General features: G+C 40.8%; 1 protein-coding gene across 3 annotated transcripts in view; it reads right to left on the bottom strand.

Annotated features, from left to right (window-relative positions):
* Nucleotides 1-52: 52 nt before the first annotated feature.
* Nucleotides 53-21024, bottom strand: part of BZW2 (basic leucine zipper and W2 domains 2) — a 56584-nt gene continuing 35612 nt past the window's right edge. For all 3 annotated transcript variants that reach the window (XM_037387172.1, XM_037387171.1, XM_037387173.1), the window contains 7 exons: nucleotides 19664-19799; nucleotides 16193-16302; nucleotides 13474-13644; nucleotides 12849-12995; nucleotides 8686-8824; nucleotides 2145-2267; nucleotides 53-509 (listed from right to left, as the gene is read on the bottom strand). In XM_037387172.1, the coding sequence (XP_037243069.1) occupies nucleotides 481-509; nucleotides 2145-2267; nucleotides 8686-8824; nucleotides 12849-12995; nucleotides 13474-13644; nucleotides 16193-16302; nucleotides 19664-19799 (855 nt within the window). In that variant the 3' untranslated portion in view covers nucleotides 53-480. The remainder of the gene's footprint in view (nucleotides 510-2144; nucleotides 2268-8685; nucleotides 8825-12848; nucleotides 12996-13473; nucleotides 13645-16192; nucleotides 16303-19663; nucleotides 19800-21024) is intronic.

Below are 21024 nucleotides of genomic sequence, written 5' to 3'. Positions count from 1 at the left end.
TTCACTTGAAGAATCATAAAAACTTAAAAAGCATACACTAACACCACAAAACTAAGATATAAAAGCCATTTATTCAAAAAAATGTGGTGGTGTCAAATCACATACACAAGCCAATATTGAGCTACAAACACAGACCAAACAGTTCTATAAACAGAAATTGGAGTGTTCATTTACCATAGTACCTGAAAAAGACTGTTAATAAAAAGGAGTCCATAAGTATTTCATTTCACTTTTTCTACATGGCTCCTTGCTGAATGTCTTTGCCTAAGTTAGTGTACAATGAGCCAGAGGTAGAGTCCCAAGTAAAGCATCTAATGCCTCAGGGCTCCATTAAAAACCTTTATTCTTCTAAACAAAAGGAAAGCCTAGCCTATAGTTTTCTGTATGACACTGAAGTAAAGCCTCTTTGCTTGAACAGTACGGCATTCCCAAGCGCATTTGGCATTAACCTAGATTGAAACTGTGCTTTGTTGAACTGTCTCAGTTCTCCTCCCCTTCAGACTCCGACTCTAGAAGAGAAGAAAGTAAAATGCTTCATGGAGGTTGCATAAGGACAGTGATGTGAGTAATTCTGTAAAAATAACAAGATATCCTTCCAAAATCCAAAATTTTCATCACACCTAGTACCTTCTAGGAGAGGTTGGCAGATTAAACAGTCGACCAAAAAGTAACGCACAGCTGGTTCTTCTACTCTGCTACCCTCCACAGTGGAGCTCTTCATTTATAGATCTGTCACTAGAATTTTAACCAGATCACTATGAATTATTCTGGTCCTCATCTGCAGACTCATACAACACACATCTGAGTTTCATAAAGGAACAGCATTATTTGCTAATTGCTATGAGCAGACTGTACTGCTGGCATCCAGGAAGCACCCTTTGAACTGTTTGCTCTGCAAATATCCATCATCATCATCCAGCCCATCTAGAAAGGCAGATGTGCTGCTACCCTACAGCAGGTATGATATCTGCGCACATTTTTTTATGATTTGTATAGCGTAAGATAAAAGTAATTTAGAAGTAGAAGCAGGAGAAGTAGAAGTCATTTAGAAATAGGAACATACGTGGTGTTTTTGTTACCTAAAGCTACTTTAGATCATACTGTATTTCAGTCTGTGTTCACCTGACAGGAAAGGGCTTGCTGCCAACAAGTGTCACACATTAGATCAGATTTCTCAGAGCAAACATGGTCTGCGTGTTCTTACAGCAACATTTTGTCTCCATTTGTACTGGACTTGGTAATTAAGGACATCTGGCAGTGGGGACATGCAGGAAAGGATAAAAATAAAGAGCAGCAGAAAGACATACAAGCAGAAGATTAAAGGGGGGCGGGGCAAAATGCTTAATTAGACCAAGATTGCTGGTCCAAAGGCTCAAGTGTGAAAAGAGCTACCATTTTTATACTGCTACCTGCACATGTGAATTGCTGCAGTTTTATCTGCTCCTTGGCATTACTACATATTCCCTTAAAATTTCTAAAACTTAATTATTTTAAATGGGTGAAAATGAACACTAATAATTATACCCCTATCTATTACACATGGGTTGATCTTCCCACTATGTAATTCCTTCTCCATGCAAAAAAAGATAACTTACTTATTCAGTACAAACTGAAGTATTTTCCTGTGCAGAACATGAGAAAAACAACGTTGGGAACTAAGGAAACAAGTTCCTCTCTGCAACAACCACTTTAAAAGCAGCAAATTCAGCCCACCTATCAGCCTGACCATTCAGCTAAAAGCAATTTCAGCTGCAGTGGCACAGGGAGGCTATATTCATGTCTCCAGTACAGATGATAATAGCAGAAAAGGCACTGACACAGTGAGCTGTTCAGTTGGGCATGCTAACACCAAGGTACTTCACACTGTCCTCAGTGCAGCACTCCTTCCAGCAGCAGCTTGAAGCATTTATCTACAGACAAGTGGTACCTGATGACTTAAAGACTTCACAAGGACACCACAAACAACAAAAAGCACCAAGTGTTTGTTGTTAGGCTCAGGCGCAACTGGAAACAATTCGGAGAAGGCATGCCTGGTGTTTTTCTATTCTAAGTCTGTATAATTCATATGCCTGGTACAACGAAAATCTGAAAAAAATAAATTTGATTCACGAGGAGGCTACTATAGTTCTTTAAATAACCCATACCTTCTTCAGCATTTTGCAGCCACTCCACGAATTTCTTCATCTGGTCAAGAAAAACACTTTTGCCTTTAGCAACATGCGCTTCTTTATACCACTTGAGGATAGCTTCTTCACTCAGAACATCAGCTGAAACACAGATCAGTGTTTGTAAAACATCAGTGTACTTCTTAGAGGTTAGAAGATTTTGAACATGAAAGAAGGAGGAATTATTTTTTTTAAAGGCAGCATAAAATAAGTTAATGTGGTCGCAGTGGAACAAGCTCTGCGTGAACTACATTAGGCTACCACTACAGAATATCCGATGCATGAAAGGGACTCCAGATCCAGTAAAATGTGTAATGTATTAGGCTTAAAATAAAGTACCAAGTATTGTGCTTCTGTAAAGAAAAGTTCTCTATTAATCTGCTTTAAATACACCACAGAAGATGGCTGGATTGAAAAAAGAAAAAAATCAGTCTGCACATCTTAGAAGTTACCACTATAAGAAATACCATGCTTTTTCTTGCTGTTTGATCACAGAACTGTGCATGGTTCTAGAAATCTGAAGTGACAGACACCTCCTGATTGAACAGTTAAAAGACAGCCAGTAGGGACCTTTGGCAATCATTTTTCCCTAAAGGTTTTATATTGGTTTTAGCTATTAAGTTTTAAGGTCACTATTCAGACCACCCGTTTTAAGGGACTGGCTCACATGGACAGCACAGCTGACTTTTTTATGTCAAGCATCAAGAACAAAACAGCCGTCAGTGAGGGATTGTGAGGCTGAGTACAATTCAGAATAAAGAAATCCTAATAAACAGCAAGGACACTTATTGTTTCCAAGAGATGCAAATTTAGGTCTAGCAACAGACCTCTAGCCCCAGGAACAAAGCTCCTGTGATCCAGCCAAGCCAAATATCTCAGTAATTGATGGCTGTGGAGGCAAAATCTGGGATCCACGATGGCATTTTGGCAGTTACGTAATGCAAGAGGCAAGAACAACAACAAAAAAATCAAACTATATTTGTTCTATAAAAAGACTAAAGACAGCTTTCTACAGCTCATTAAAATTTCCATTCTTTTTGTCTTTCAACAAACTACCCTTGCTCTGCAAAATCAACACATTTATGTCGATTTCTTCACTGCTTCCTTGAGCTCTTGGTGCCGTCCCACCCACTGGGTATTTGCTTGCCAAAGCGCCCATCCTGACCATCACCACCTTCTTCAGCCTAAAGGTCACAGAACATGTGGCAGGGAAGGAATGAGGGCAAACTGAAATAAGTGACACCAAAACCCCAAAGCATCTGATCAAATGAGACACAGTAGACATTTCACATGCACTGTTGAATAATAAACAGATGGAAGCAGCCGGGGATACATTTGAACTTAATCAAAACTATCCCAAGACATCCAACAGTAAGAGAATATGAAGTCTCACTGAAAATCTGGAATTTAGTGAGTGTGACTGAAGTTAGTTACCTTGTCTCTCAGATGCTTTTCCAAAACAAATCTTGTCCACAGTTTGCTGCAAGTGACAGTAAGCTTAAAACGCAGGGAAAACAGGACTGCGCTGGCTCTAGGCTTTTTTCAGTACATATGAAGTTGCACTTGGTGAACCCTCCAAGTGGCGCACACAGCTGTATCTTCCTGAAATCACAACCCACCCCAGTGGACTTTTTCTCCAACGTAACCGGGACACACGACTTAAGACAGAGGCTCCAAACATGTTGCATTAAATACTTGCCAGTAGTCTTTATCAGCAGCTCAAAGGCATTACAGCATTTAACAAATCGGGATTTTCATTTAGGAAACCTCAAAATATTTCACACGGATTCATGGAACTGCAGTGTAATCCCTGCATGTAAAAAGCTTATGTGCACCATAGTCCTGAGCTCACACAACTACATCCGCAGAATTACTCGGGGTGTGACAGTTATTATGATCCTTAGGGACAGGCAAAGAAAATCGGGAGAGGACAGATTTCAGGGGGGAGGGGAGGAGGGGAAAGGGTTGAGCAACCCCCTCCCTAGCTCAAGCTAGCTCTTGGGTGTTGTGGACATTTAAAAACATGCAGCTGCTGTACAGAAGCAGCTGCAGAAGCCCACTGCTGCATTACAGTCCGTATTACAATACTGTGCCAGGAAGCACCTCCAGGCAGGCACGTATCTCAGTTCAACAGTAACAGGATTTACATTTAGTTTTTTGATTTGCAGACTGTACGCTCAAGGGGTTTGCTACCAAAGAGGAAGGGGGAACGTCTCCCTCCCTCCCCAAAACCCCAAACCTGGTAACAGCAGCATGCTTTCTCACTGTGTGCCTCAAAGATTATAACATTCTCAAGCCAGGTGGATGAAAAATTTGCCTGTATGTAACTCCATAGCAATAAGCCTCCTACAGTAACAGAAAAGAACAAAATGAATTCAACTCCAAAAAGGACAACTCCAACTCTCCTTTCTTTTCTGAACAATATTATTTGTAACACATTCGTGCCTCCAGTGCTCATAAGAGATGATATGCTCTTGTCAGTACAGAGATGCCCAATTAAACAATCATGCAGGACAGGGTATAGTTAATCCTACTTCTCTAGGTTGCTTTGAAGCAATGGGAACACTGGGGGAGACGGGAGGAGGAAGGGAATGATTCATTTTGTATATTTATAGTTATTCCTCATTAAATTTGATTATAGATACATTTCAACAGCTGAACACTGTGGTTTGTGGGCGTGTGCACATCATTTTCACCACAGTCCCAGGTGATGTCAGCCTGAGAGAGCTGGTTTATCCTGCAGGTGCAGCCAGCTGCCACTCACACCACCCACAGCCAGAGCCTCCAGGGATGTCCCTCATGAAAGGGAGAAGCTGCAGAGCAGAGACTGAAAAGCCCCGTGTCTTTACTGCAGGGTTAACTGGAAAGTTACTTGAAGTTCAGGTCTCAGCTTTGTACTAAATCACCCAGTCTGAATGAGTTTCTGCTTTCAACTCAAGCTGCGTAGCCATCGGCAGTAAAGGGAAAAGCGCACCCTGTCAGCTGCCAACGCAGCCAATCAACCTGCATAATTCAACTCTGTCACAGCTAACTCAGTTGGGAGGACAGAGCCTTAAGGCAAGGGCTCTTTCAATGCAAGGAGTATCACCCACAGTGCAGTTACGGTCTCCATGGTATTTTTTTTTCTGGGAAAAATTCGCATCTAGTACCAAAAGAAAGTACTTGAATAATGGAAGATATTTCAAGATAATTGTGTTCCATCAAAATGCAAAACCTGTGTATCAAGCGGAACTGGAAGATTCCGTTCTTGTAAGCATGGGATTCCTGCAGCGTTTGAGAAGACAGCCTGCATCATTTGGTTGCAACAACTCCATACTGCAGAAGAGTATCTCTGAGGCCTATTCATGCTGCCGCAAACCAGACTATGACTCCACATACGCTTCTGATTTATTTTCTTTCTGTATATTGTAAACATTGTCCTGAATTCTAATGCAGAAGTACACAGAGGCTTTGTGCCTGCTAAGGGTGTTTGCTGTTCAAAGGGTGAAATTCTGATCCTTATGAAAGGAATGGTTATTAAATTCAATAGGGTCAAGATTTCACTTTTGAAATGCCCAGGTCAGACACAAGCTAAAAAAAGGGGAGATTCTGCAAGTGACTCTGATATATAGCATGTAATCCAATAACAATAATGCTTAATTAACCCACAGTTAAAGGACACACTGCAACACGGAGTGGACTAAAAACCAACATTCAACTTACATAATTAGCAAGGAGGCTGGTGAACTTACTCGGTATCCCTCAGAAGAACTCAGCAATTCTTATTCTGCAGCTGGCACGTTTACAATTGCACTGGCTTTAAGTGATAACCAGAAAAACAACCTGATCATAGCCAGGGATCACTGGACAGCTTGTTTTTCTCTACATTGTACCAGGAACAGAAAGATATAATAATGTTGACAAGTTTCAACTGACTACAGAACTGCTTTTGCAGATGATACCTACAAGCAGGTAAGAAGCTGCTCCCCACATAAGGGGAAACAGGGCTTGGGCTTTCATTGGGGGAAAAGGGGATATTCCTCCTTGTTCAGAGACAGAATAAAAGAAACCAAACAGCACAGGCTTTCAAGACCTTCTAGATGCTAATGAGTCCCATCATTCTTGTTTATATGTTTAGGTATCACCAGGTAATTCCCAGGAAAGTAACCCAAGGGCTACTTTATGATGGAAATATTGGAAAGATTTAAATGCAAGATGTTGGACATGCTGACAAGAGGCAGTCATACAATTTAATTTGTCAAAGCATGAGTGGCATTTGGTGCCTATCATCACTGCTGACTACGTTCACGCCCAGGAAACACTCCCTCATAATGAGTAATAAGCAATAAACTGTCATTCATGCTGGTAGATAGCTGTGTTTCTGTCTGCCCATCCACAGATACTTCAGATGCCTTTATATGTCACTAGAAAAAGTTAATTGGGTACCCTGAAGCCTCTCGGATCCTGTGCAGGTTACACCTGAAGCACAACAGAAGGAGAACGCGGGCATCTGTTGTCCCCTTACCACTGACAGAGCCAGTAATAGCTTGTAGGGGTCGTCTTCCTTGACTATTAGGAAACACAAGATACGCTGTCATCAGCAACTTATCTACAATGAAGTGTATTTCTCTAAAAAGACTTGATGGCTTGTTTCTAGTTGATAGGTATGATCTGGGGAGAAGGAGGGGGTGAGGTCTACCAGCACTGAAACAAAGCAGAGGCAGGCAGCATGGCTCTGGACAAGCCAAAGCCACGAGCTGCTAAAGCTCAGTAACACCATGTGGGAGAAACAGGAACTGGAGGACTACCAGTGCTCTCGGAATCCTCCCTGGTGAATGCAGTGGCGTGTCCTCACCTAACGGACACCGTCTCACTGCAAAGATGCCTTAACACAGATGGAAACGAAGACTTCCTTGCTGTGCCCAGCACTCAGAAGTGCCCTACGGCCAGCGGCTGCAAAGGCAGGTGAGGAGCTGGTAGCAGGCAGCAGGAAGCCTGCCAAACAGGGCAGAGCTTCAGCCTCCGCGGGCCAGGACGGCTGGCAGCTGCAGCAGGCGCCGAGGCAGGTGCTCCGGCACGCCTGCCTGAGGTATTTCAGGCAGCAATATGGGCACAGCGAGTATCACGCTTGTGGGACACGCTGAACTCGCAGCTTCCACCAACAGGCTATACAGTAGCTCCAAACACTCTCCTAGACATCATGTGAATCCTGAACAATATTGTGGCACCCGTAGTGCTGAGGCTAACGTCTTCTCACCCTTCCTAACAAGCCTGCCTGAGAGCTTCTCCAGAGTCAGAACAAGAGCATGCAGGCTGAGCAAGCAGATGGGAACAGGGTTCTTGGACCATGTTAAATTTAACATACAATTTAGTGATTAACGTTCTTCCTTTTTTTTTTTTAATGCTTTGGAATGTCAGGGTTGCACTTGCTGGCTAACACAGCAATGAATTCACAAAAATTCTGAAGGGAATCCAAACCAAAACTATTTCTGGTTTAACAATCATTTATGGGCTGAGTGCACAGCAGTTACAGCACTCATTCACCATGTCCAAAGTGAATTTTCTTTTCCAAAGAAAAACGAATAAAGTGCTTGCTGCAGGTTGCAGTTTCAAATCTGTCCTCAGTCATTAATAATGTTTACAATTTGTAGAATTTGACGGTAGCAGGACAAAGTGTATTGCTTTTTCATTTAAACATTGAGGCCATGGCATATTGACACAGGGATAGAAATAAATCCACATGATTCACTTAATTCTGCCTTCTGAAGCCATGGAATTATTTTAACGGTCTGAACATGTTTGCCTTGAACATGTGCCTGGGCACAACAGGGCGAACAAAGACCAGTATTGGGTTTCTACTCCCACTGATTCTTCTCCTTCAACTATTTATAGCAAGAATGTCAGAACAAACTGTTTAAAGGCACCCCCTCATCACATGCAGTGCAAGACCATTAGTCTCTATGACAACCCCATCAGAATAAACTTGTGAAGAAGTCAACTTCACAACAAAAATGAAATCCCTCAGACTATGGCACCTGTAAGAAATTGGCAGGGAAAGGAAAAGGGAAAGAAGAATAACGAAAGCTCCTTCTACCAGGGAGGGATTAACAAAAAACAAACAAAAACCAACCACAAATCCTGAAAAAAACCATCTTCCTACCACGAGGGTTTGCAATTTCAAGGTTTCTTAAAACCAAGCTCTAATCTACTTTTTAAATCCTCCAGGAATTTGTAGAAACATCTTCCTAGAACTGGTTTTATACAAGGACTAAGCTGCACTTGAACAGACTGTGGATGGTGCCTGGCTCCTGCTGGTGCTTCTTGACTACAGGATAAACGCAACAGAGGGAGAAGGGCTTGTTTTGGCTTTTCCTGCTGCCACACGCTCCTTTGAACTATCAAAGCGTCTTTCAGGGTTCAACTCCAACACAACCTTCTTGTATGCAATACTCCGAGAATGTCTGTTTCCTATCCCATCACAGCTGTGTGGATTCCCTATGCCAACCACTCACGGTATAGAAGAGTGAATATAAATTTTTACCTTTATAAAAGAGTACCACTATCTTCTGAAAGGCTTTCATGAAGTGGATGTTGTCATAACAGTACTCCTGCACCTTCTGGAGAAGAATCAGCTCTGACTGGCCTTGAGTGCTGAACACAGCAAGCAGGGGGGCATATTGCTGAAAGGAAGAGAGGGTAAAAACCAAAATACATGTCAATGTCAGTACTGCTGTTTGTACTTCTCACAAGGTAGCACGCTACTGATTCAGGAGTGATGCTTTATTGATGTTCACGATGTAAGACATCTAAGGATTAAGTGTATGAAAATACAAATCTCTAGTTTCACAGCGGTTTCAGAAGTCCCAGGAACTGGAATTAAATTAATCCCAGTTAACTGTGATCAAGTGTCATTATGTTTTCTCATTATCATCATCCGAGTATCATGACAATCTTTGCTTTGGTGAACAGCAACGTATTCAAACCACGATATTAACTGCTAACGTTATTCTGACATGACAGTAGCAGTACATTTCATTGTCTTTTCCCAGAGTTTATTATTGTAATAAAAGATAAATAAAAAACTTCTTTGTTATGCATTTTTCCCCCTCTTATTTCAGATCTTAAAATTAAAAATTACATTAAAGGATCATACCCTGTTCACTCTGTCCTATAGTATTTATATCCGTATTTCTCCAATTTCCTTTCCTCGTACGCTGTAATGAGTCCAGCTAAGACTGTGATCTTAAATTTAGTGCAATATTAAGAGCATTTTTCAGAGCTGAAGGGAAGATGAATTACCCTTGATCTTCAGAGCCCCTAGCCAAATGTACATGAAGGTTACTGTTTAAATTGTTCTTGCACTGATCAGTTCAGCCTTTCTTCATAATTTTCAGTAACACTCTCAGTTTAGTGTTTTTCAGCTGGATTTGCAGTGGCCTGATATCACAGAGTTCTGGTCTGTGCAACCAGGGCTGCCAATGGATGCTGGCCAGTAACAAATGACCCAACACCCACAGCACTGATGGGCATGCTCAAAAGTACATCCACTTCAGGAGTTGTCTACAAGAGGCTAAATCCTGAGGGTTTTACTCAATATGATCTGCGGAAAAAAACTATTCAAAAACATGAAAATCAACTGAAATTTGAAAGGTCCAGAATGTCCTCTGCAAAATAATTATCAGCTATTAACTTAAAGAAAGAGCAAGAAATCACACAGCAACTGTAACAAGAGCAGCTAGGAAGGCAGACAGTATTTTGGAAGAAACTCCTTTAAAAAGTACCTACCACAAATTACTAGATGTAGCTAACACCAGAGGTTGAGTTTTTCCACTTCTGGCAGGTACAGCCAAGTCCTTAGAAATAATGTTACTGTTTTGGTAAAAGCACTGCAAAACTTGTGCAGTCTGTGCAGGACTCTCTATTTTTCCGGTTTGGTCCTTGAACCATCCAGCTGGTTATCTAGGCAGGTTGCAGGCAGGCGGGGCAATACACATTGAGGTTTGTTTATTTTACAGCCTCAGCAGAAGCCACTCCCATCCCCAGGTTTGTGAGGTGCAGCTGTTTATAAGCATTAAGTAATTTATACTAAAAATCCTATATTTTCAATTTAGACAACACCTTAATCTTGCCACATCTGACTAGCTCTCTTCACATGCCTCTATCACTCCTCAACCGGTACAGACTTGTAAGTTTCACAAGTGTCTAACTGACTAAGGAACCATAGAATTAGCTTCTGCTTTGCTGGCTGAGCTAAGTGGCAATATTTTCTATTTGCCTCGGGTTAGGTAGCAGCGGGTCAGCAGCTGCGGTGTCACGAAGCTCACATCCCAGCCTTGCCTGCAGTGCGAATTGGGTGGGGAGCATCCTCCAGACATGGGGAACGTCTTGTCTCTGCACCGAGGGTGACCCAGGGGCTAAGCCCCAGTGTCACAGCGAGGTTACTGGGACAATAAGGAGCTTATCCTGTAAGATTCAGGGTTTAGCAGCTTGCCCTGTCTCCTTCTGAGTGCATCTCTCCTGCCAGTTCTGTCGTATGGACGGCAGGCATGACATTTACTGCACTGCCCGAGTACGCTGGTTCATGGCTGCCCACCACCTCCACTGGGAAGCCACCCATGCAGCAAGGCTTGTTAAGAACTGTAAACTAGGTCACTGTTCTGTGCCTTGATACATCTTTTCAGGGGTCCCTTGTACACAGCTTACTAAAAGAAATCTAATAAACTGAAGAGACTGGTACCCAGCTGTCAAAGCTTTGGGAGCTGTGCTTTGTTGAAGTTATCTGTCAGGTACAGCCATGCAGGAATAAATCCCACCACCAGGCATGGCCCATGTCAAGTATGTCTTCATACACATCCTGACTCACACCACCAGGGTGAAACGACTCCGTGATAGTTTCAGGGCATGTTGACACACAGGAGGGCACAGGAGCTGGGCTCTGTCATGCTAACATTGCTAACCTCAGTTTGGGAGTTGACTCACACATTGGGGCGGTCAGCTGAGAGCCCAAAGAGAGGAATCCAATATCGTCTCCATCTATCCACAGAGGAAGGATGTGAAACAAATGCTGTTCATTTTTTAACATGGAAATGTAAAGATAACAGCTAGCGAAGTCTAAATTTCTATTTCTCCTGCTTCTGTTAAAATCTTAACTGTAAGTGCAAATAGTAAATACCCCATACACACTTGTCCTCTGTTTTTAGGCAGCAGATGTAGCTGCAAAGATGCCCATCTTACATAGGCAAAACGCTTTACCTTATGAGTGGGGTTACGCACATAGCTGACGGCTTGGGTCAGTGAGATGCATAGGACTAAGCATCCAGTCAACAATATTTACACTAAGCCAGCTATGCCTCTCTTTTCCCAGTGTTCAAATACTCCAAAAAGCGTTTGTTAATTTGCCCTGCAGTACTAAGACAATAAATCTCAGTGGATACTCTATTGCAACTTGAAGAGATATGATCAATTATTACATCAAAAAGAAAAACAATGTCTTTCCTCCTTCTGAGAACTACCTCATCTTTTTACTGCTATTTGGGTCACTTCAGAAGAAAGACTTCAAAGCATTCAATTTTACTATCAAAGACTACATAAGATCCCAAGAGACTACACTTCTAGGATGACTGATTGGGAAACCAAATTCAGGTTTGGTAGGACAACAGTAGTAAGAGCTAATCCAACGTGGGAACTCCAAATATGTAGAGGCATCCAACGTGAAGAAGAAAGGAATTCAGATCAAGCTTAAAATCCATTCTATCATAAAGAATAAAGTAAAGATTGCTTCTGTCTTAGGGCAAATCTTTGCAGCCCTGGCTATGAGGGAGTATTCTCTTGCTCGCGGTTTACCAGCTTAAAAGGACTAACTGCTGAAAAGCTTCTGCCTCTGTTCTCCATTCAAGTGTCTTGCACCACACGATTCCTTCAGACTTAGATGAGGAATACCAACCATAACGACTCCACAACACCTCTGCATTGTTTTTCGGTTTTGGGGTCTTCTTGCACTCCAGGGTCACAAGCTTTTTGTACCAACCATGATACTGCAATCTGTCATCACTTAGCAAACTGCAGCCTGCCTTCCTAAGCATTCTGTTCTCTCATCCACAAGGATGGTACCTGGATGAGAGTAACCACACTACAGAGTGCACATGCTCTCAAGCCAGCTCCTGGCTCGTTAGCTGACAAATCATTGAGTATCCAGCTCCCACAGTCAACATCAGCAACAGCCATTTCACAGATTCTGAGCTCAGTACCCTGTCTAGATCTAACTACCTCTGTGCAAAGCCAGCGCAGGTGCAGCCTCACCATGCTCCCAAGAAGTCTTTGCTTCTTGCAAAGACATTGCAAAGGCAGTTCTGCAGGCAGGTTCAATCAAACGCCGAGGCATTTGCTTAGCCCTGTCCCCAGTGCAAGGAGCCTTTCAGGACCTGTTGCACTGAGAAAGCACAATGCAGAGGCGCTCAGGCTGTGACCACCACAGTTTGCACTGGCTCTTTGCACTGTATGCCTCAGGGCATTCGATAGTCTGAACTACCTCAACCTTGCATTCACTTAACCAAAGGAGAAGGGACTACACACAATGCTTGATGTGCTCAGTATCAGTCCTCAGAATTCTTCAGTCTCCTGGATTTAAACAGGTAAAAACTTGACAGCTGTAGAATGTATTTGTTAATTCACAACAGCCCTTCCACTCTATACACATGCACTCACCTTTAGGTGTTTGAGGGCCTGCTCTGCAACCAGCTCTTCTTTCTTGTTCCATTCCACAGCATTCATGACACAGGTCCACAGGAGACCAATCACTGCCGGCTCTGGCAGCTCATTTCTTTTCATTTCCTCTTTTACATAAAGCACTACCTGGAGCAGGAAATAAGTAATGTTTCAAATCAGCCAAAACCGATGCTGACTTCAATACTTGCAGTCATTTACAAATAACACCACAATATAGAAGTAATAAGAAACAAAATCAAAACAACAATAATAATTAAAAAAAACCATTTAGCATGCTTTTATATTTAGCAACGTTACTATAACTTGACTAAAGTTTTGTTCCTCCTCTCCAACCTAACAGTTAATGTCGTTAAATGAAATCCATTCCACCAAGCATAACTGAACAAAACCCCCCACCCTGTAGGCAGCTGCACTTATAAATCCAGAGGATGTTTTGTTGCTTTAGCCTTAAGCAGAGTGAACTGATGAATAAATTAAAATAATTAACAGAAAAACAGAAGAAATCTATGTGGCGTTCATACCTGTTTCTCTCAACCTAGTATTGACTTAAGTCTTTGACTATGATTATTTGAACAGAAAGTTGTAAAAAAACCCCACTCTTTACCTCTTTAATTGGGCATTCCTGAGAGAGACGTTCTTGCAGCTCTTTTTGAAGTTCTTTACGAGTCCCCAGTGACTGCTGAACTCTAAGGAAATCTGAGAGCTCTTTTAGACCTGCTTCAGTAAAATACTTGGCAAAATGGTCCACATTCTGCCGGTTGGCTGGAAATAGTTCCTAAAAAGACAGGAAGGCTCTCTGTTAAATAAATAACCAATTGTGACTCTCGACAGAATAGAAGGAACATTTTTTACGAATGAACAATGGGAGTCACCTGGTACTGCACTTGAAAAAAGTCAATGCTTACATTAACACTGGAAAAATCAACAGTTCACTCGTGTTTCATTACAGCGGAGGGGAAAAACGATGCCTGGTTATGCAAAAACCCTAAAACTCAGTCCGTGTGAACTGCACGTACTTATGAATAGCTGTGAGGTAAAGATGTGGCTCAAAACAGCCCCCACAGAAACTACACTTTTTCCAGATTCCAAGAGTCTTGTAGGGAAAGTACAAAGGAATAGATGGTAAAGCCATTACATGCGAAGCACCTTTACTACGCCCTCTCAGTGCCTCCACACACTTCCCTCTTAAAAAAAACACCACACTTAGCAATATGTAAGTGGCCCAGGCACCCTGGCCTGATGTGATCGTTGCTCAGCAGAGTAGCAATCACTAATGCATCATTTAAAAAAAATCACAAAACCCACTATGTATTGCATTACCTCCTGTAGGCATTTCTAAATCATAGATTGACAGTGTCTTTGAATTATTAAAGTCCAGCTACTTAGAAAATTTGAAAATATTCTTAAACTTTGCTACAGCAAATGTGCCATCTTGACAAGGATTCAATGTCATTTGCTCACCACCCAGCTAACCATCTGTCCTGGTTTCAGCTGGGATAGAGTTAATTATCTTCTTAGAAGCTAGTGTGGTGCTGTGGTTTAGCTTTGATGTGAGAACAACGCTGATAACACACTGATGGTTTTAGTTGCTGCTAAGTAACATTTATACTAAGTCAAAGACTTTTCAGTTCCTCAGGCCTTGTTAGTGAAAAGGCTGGAGGGGCACAAGGAATTGGGAGGGGACACAGCCAGGGCAGCTGACCCAAACTAGCCAAAGCAGTATTCCATACCATGGGACGGCACGCCTGGTATATATACCTGGGGGTTGGCCGGGGCAGGCAGGTCGTTGCTCAGGGGCTGGCTGGGCATCAGCTGGCAGGTGGTGAGCAGCTGCATTGTGCACTGCGTGTTTCTTTCTTCCTTTCCCTCTCGATTTTATTCTTTCCCTCCCTCTCTCTTTTTTTTTTTTTTACAACTTTTGCAATCATTATTGTTCTTTCATTTTTATTCTATTTCAATTATTAAATTGCTCTTATCTCAACCCTCGAGTTTTACATTCCTTTCCAACTCTCCTCCCCATCCCTCTGGGTGAGGGGGTGTGTGAGAGAGCGGCTGCGTGGTACTTAATTACCAGCCGGGGTTAAACCAGGACACCATCTATCAACAACTTGTGGGACAGCATTTTTTTGTTGTTGTTGCAAAGAAGCTAGAGACCCTCAATATGGTTACTTACTAAAAATGAGATTAAGACGACAGTTTCATGAAGCCATCTATGCCAGGCCACTTCATCTGTTACTTTGTAGTTGTTTAATATAGCCATCTATGCCAGGCCACATCATCTGTTACTTTGTAGTTGTTTAATATAGCAGCATAATGAGACCCAACAGCTGAAAGTTTAAGTCAGTCAAGTTTCAAATAGAAAGAAGACGCAGTTTGCTTTTTTCCTCTCTCTAATAAACAGTGTAATTAGCCCATTTCCCAGCTTTACGGCAAATTTTTTATGACTTGGAGTCTTAAAATCAAATACTAATTGAAGAGATGAAGGAGTGTGGGAGGCTGCTTCATTTCTGAAAGATTTTTCCTTAATCATAAATTATTGAGGTAGAAACAGGAAATACTACTGAAATTCTCCAGGCAGTGCTACACAAGATGTAGCATATTTGATTGGATTATCACAGCAGAAATCTTTTTGAGGATTAAAAAAACCCTAATGATCTTCAGACAGACACTGGGAGAGAAAGGCACATGACATTGCTGCATATTCATGTATACTCTAAATACCTCAGGCCATTGCTACAAAGCCAGAACACAGGTTTGGAGTCCAAAGGCTGAAAAGCCTTCCTGCATTGCTCCTACTAGGTCTGCTGTCATCACTGCAGGGCCAGTTACGCTACCCAGATGGCTACTGCTGTAGAAAATTAGCTTACTGTCCTTTTGCTATACTATTTAAACACTGTCACTTTGGAACCTTATATTCTACTCATAACACTTTACACTTTATTATTTAAAAAAGTAAAACATAATTCAAAAAAAATAAAAGTCCACACAAAGCTGCTGGTGGTTTGTTTTGTTAGCAGTGGTTAAGAAAAAAACCACACATTTAATTAATTCCCAAGCCCCATATACACAGTCTTTCAGAAGGCATTTAACCACAGGATAAATAGAGACAGAATGTAAAAACATGTGATATTTAATATCCCTGAACCTATATGAATGCTACAGCCATATGAATATTGCTGTGATTCAAAATATTTGGGAAAAAAAAAAAAAAAGGTAAGAGTCTGAGGGGGAGTTTACATGCTTACAGCAAACTACCATCTGCATTTTATTTCCTTCTCTTTCCTAAGGAGACATAAGGGTTATTGAAAATATCTTGTACTTACTAGCAATCTCTTATCAAGGTTGGCTTTTCTTAAAGCAGAGGTAACAGAATTGGCATCTTTCTCTGCCATCCATGCCTTAAAAAGCTTTACAGCAAAAGAGGCTGCAATCCCTGTTTGAGAGGAAACACACACTTCAGCAATTTTCAACATGAATTAGAGATGGGCGTAAGAATTACAAGGTTACAACATGGTTACAAGAATATGGAATGTCCATACATTCATGACAATGGGACCAAACATGTAGAGCTGAAATGTTTTTTGTTTTCTTTCATGCAGTATTAATTTTCTGAAGTATGCTTGATTGTTTGAAAAATCTTTCCATTTTGTATCACTCATCATCCATTCACTTGTTCAAAGATTTTCTCTGCAATTTTTTTTCCTACCTCCTCAATTTACAGACCAATTCCAATGCAAAAGGAAAAGTTACACAATAAATCAGTATGGAAATGAAGGCACAAAATAGTAAAGGATAGTTAGGAATAAGAAGTGAAAAAAACATATCTTCAAAGAGCTTTTAAGCAAGTCCTGGAACAGGGTTAAATGACTGCAACTTAAAGGAAACTGATTGTACCCTGTCCTCCTAGGAGTCATTTAGTAGCTGGTAGGACCAGGCACAAATACTATTTTAAGTGGAAAAACTCCTTCCTTAAAATACAACTTAGTGTTTTGTGCATTAAATCAAATGAACTCTACCTCGGCTAGCTGTAGGTTTCCCAGGGAAGCTAACAAACCATTAGCCCCACACCTCCTGTTTCCTAGAGAGCACCACCACGGCTCTGCTCTGGCTTCTTGGCTGCGAGTAGCACGTGCAGGGAGCTGAAGGAAGCTGAACGGTCTGAGATGGAGACCCAGCTCATCCTTGAGAAAGGTCCTTGACAGGCCAGTTATGCTTCTCTGTACTACACTCATATCAACATTTACAGTGCTATGGAGAGTGGTGATAATGGTATACTATGCTACAGCCGGTTGTTACAGTTTTCTGTTTCACCTCCAAACAGTCCTGAAGCTCCGAGAGCTACATGGGACATACTGGTAGGAAGTAGCTTCATCATTCTTAGTCATTGCACTTTATAGATAGATATCCATTCTTTTTACTTCCAGGACTGACTAAATGAGTCATCAAACAAGAACAGAAGAAATTATTCCCAGAGCAGTGTAAACTTCATTAACATTCATTACAGATCTTGACTGTTACGACAGTTTTGGCAACCTTATTTCTAGAGCTTAGTACTACTTTAAGGATCTTGCATTACAACTATGTGGAACCATGGATGCTCAAAACCACGCCAAGAGAAGCCTACAAATACAACTTCGGGCTTGTTTTACATGTGTACAGCAGGTTCAAAGTGAAATCAGCATGATGCAGCAATTTTAAGTACCGTAGGCTGACCAGTCAAGACTCACAAAGCCTGGTCCACCAGCAGGGGACCTAGGCGTAACTTCCACCTCTGATTTCTGAACCTGCAAACACAGTTCGGCATATCCAACATGGGGCTTACGTGTTCAATACCAAAATTGAATGGAACAGTCTCTGTCACAATGCACTGTCCCAGTACCCATGTCCTAAACCCTTTTTCAAGTTTTAGCTCAAAACAAAACAAGTTTTATGTCAGTACCAGTATTAGAGGAAGATTGTTCTAGGGCTTCACTACTCACAGACGTTTTCAAACTTGTAGTTTACAGACCAAATTTATCACCGGCCAGTTCCTGTATGTAAGATGAATGCCATTAGCTGCTCTTTGCATTTGCACTGGTCTTCCAGCATGGGTGACAAGAAGGGTACACTAACCCTGATGATGTTCCACCACTGTCTAGACCCTTCTTTGTCCCTGCTAGAGACAACCCCCCCCAACATTTTTTTTTACACCTATACATCACAGTAAAAGTAATGACAACACTGAAAATAAGTAATACTAAAACGCATTTGGCATCTGCCCTCAAACTTGACAGATCTCCTGTCTGCAATCTACCCTTATCTCACTTTCAGCCAATTCCTTGATAATATTACAATTCCCATGCTGATCAACAACTTCCTCAGCTCACCTAATCGTTTCCTCATGTATTTTAACTTTCCCTGCGGGCAGCATGGGTTTTTGTAAGTCAAAGAATGTATCAAGCTTATTTTTATAACCTGTTTTAAGCCTTGCTCTTTTTCCTGTTTCTCAATTATCTTTGCATCTTTAATTATTCTTCCATAAAAGATCTATTTCAGGACACTGATTGAAAAATCTTTTCCTCCAATGCTGACACAGGTATGTTTTTAGTATATATAAACCAAGAACCAAAAGTATATGTAAGCTCCTGACAAAAGTTTAGGGCTCCCAGAAACATAAGTCCATAATGCAAATGGAATTTGTTCTAGGATTCCTACATAACAATTGTATTCCTAAAATGTTAAAATTTAAAATTTAACAAATTGCTTGAGTTTTAAAAAAATACGAGTTTTCATATGCCTCTTGTCTTTCCCCATAACTAGGAACAGACTACACTTTAAAAAAATTGCAGGCAATCACCCTAACACATGGATTAGTGCTTGTTTGAATTTTCTCCTACTTAAATTTTGATTCTGAAAGCTGCGAGTGATGACAGAGCAAAGCTGCAGCTGTGTCTTTTCTTTCTGCAGCATTTCGAAAACAAATGTAATGATTATCATGCGGCAAATGAGAACATGAAGTTAGAATACGTTTTTTTTAAATGAAGATTAGAATAAATTTTAGCTAATATATAGTTCTTTAACAAAACCAGAAAGATTTTGTGTAAACTGTTCAGCACTGACAGTGCATTTGTAATTATTTCAGGTAGACAGTAACTGGCAGAGAGAGACATTGTTGAACAAGCATGTGGGAAATCAGGACTCCAAGGCTGATGGCTATAAATAAGTAACCAAATAAAAACCCACAAAAAAAAAAAGTCATCCCAAAAAGACATTATACCCTAAGACTGAAAGAACAGTTACTCATCACATGGTGAATACAAGTCCGTGGGAAAGTGTATCAATCTGATCACTACTGGTATGAGGGCAAAAATAAAGGTTTGAGGGGCTTTTTTATTCTGCAGTATCCAGTTGGCCTGTATGTGCTCGCTGTCCCGCTTCACACTCAAATTCACACAATATTGGCAACACTTGAAAAAATCCTAGTAGACATATCTCAGGAATAGATGTTATACTCCACACTTTTATAGTATCACAATAATACATATATTGTACAATTTTGCACACACATGTATAACTTCCAAAAAACATAACTCCTTTGGGGTTTGTTTTTGCTTTTTGTTGCCTTTTTCCTATACTTGACCACCCTCTTACTAGATTTCATAAAGTATGTTAGCCATTGCTGTCTGTATATGCTTCTGCATTAAAATACTGATTTCTGTTGTACAGTTACAAGCTTCCAATGTATAAAATATGTTGCAATAAAATACATCCCCTATTAAAGCTGATATAAGAAAAAAGACCATATAGAAAATTACCTTCTTTGACTATACTGTCGGTGAAGAGGCTTGTTAAAATTGTAGCAGGAAGAGTCCCGTTGGCTAACAGGATGCCAGAAAGCATTGCCAGCTTTGTCTGTTCTGTCTCAGTAAAGGCTTTAAGAAACAGCAGAAGCTGTGGGTCAGACAAGGGGAGAAAAAAAAAAAAAAAAAAAAAAAAAAAAAAAGGAGTTGAGCCATAGGCAATGAAAACAAGTCAAGACTAATGTTAGCACAGTTAAGTTCTTCTTTCTCAAGAAGTCCCACTATAATTAATAGCAAACATGTCAAAATCTGTCCTGAAACATGGCAATACTATTTCACCAATTCTTGTAATTTCACTTTTTGTAAGAATGTAAGCATGTGGAATACAGCCTTACTCAGGGAGACAATCCAAATATACATATATATGGGTAAAACCAGAAATGCTTGGTAAAGGCTTGAGACCCACAAATTACAGGATGGCAGACTTACTGATTTCAACAGGCTGACAGGAGCCTGCCCATTCACATATTCAGACTTTGGACTAAGCCCCGCACAGTTGTAGTGTATTTTCTAGCTTACAAAAACTATTACTTATACAAACAAAAGAAGGATGAGAAAGTTTCCTGTTTTCCTTTTGGGGAAGAGAACACAACACAATCACAACAGATTTTCTATTGGCTAAAATAAGAGATTACATGTAAAGTTCAGGCATTCTTGATAAAGCTGACAAAAGACAGACAGGAACAAAACCTGCTTTAAAACCTCACCATTCCCACTACTAATTACAAGAGGAAAGAGATAGGTTGAAGAAGGATTACAAATCTTAACACCTTAAATGCTAGAAGATCTGAACCATGTATTTAACTTAAAAGTCCAAAAATGGCAATTAAGTCTATTTTAAATATCTTAAGATCATATGTCAAAATTAATTACTTGAAAGCGCATTGATGAAGTACATTAGACCTCTTTTCCTTTACACCAGGAAAAAAGTTGTGCAAAACGAGATTTTGTCACTAGCATTACTGTTAACACATTAGCAATCACAATATGGGTGATGGGAAAAAGGAGGCTAGACAGCAAAGGGCAGCTTCATTCGTTGCAAAAAGCTGCTGACTCCATCAGAAGCTCACTTCCAAATTTACTGCCACCACACACACACACAAAAAAAAAAAAAAAAAGACTGCAGACATCCATTTCTGGAGTTAAAATGGAACTCTCATTTCCTTGTTCAGCTACCAGCACTTTATTCACTACCTTCTGCTGTCATGATACCCTTTTTCCTTCTCCAAATGGGCAACAGATGCAATCAAAGCAGAACAGCTCATTCTGATGGAAAATTCCCACCCAGTTTCCAAATTAAGGGTATTTCTTAATTA

The sequence above is a fragment of the Falco rusticolus genome, chromosome 4, assembly GCF_015220075.1.
Source record: "Falco rusticolus isolate bFalRus1 chromosome 4, bFalRus1.pri, whole genome shotgun sequence".
Lineage (NCBI taxonomy): Eukaryota > Metazoa > Chordata > Aves > Falconiformes > Falconidae > Falco > Falco rusticolus.
Note: the sequence above shows the minus strand (reverse complement) of the source record. Positions and strands in the feature narration are given on the sequence as shown.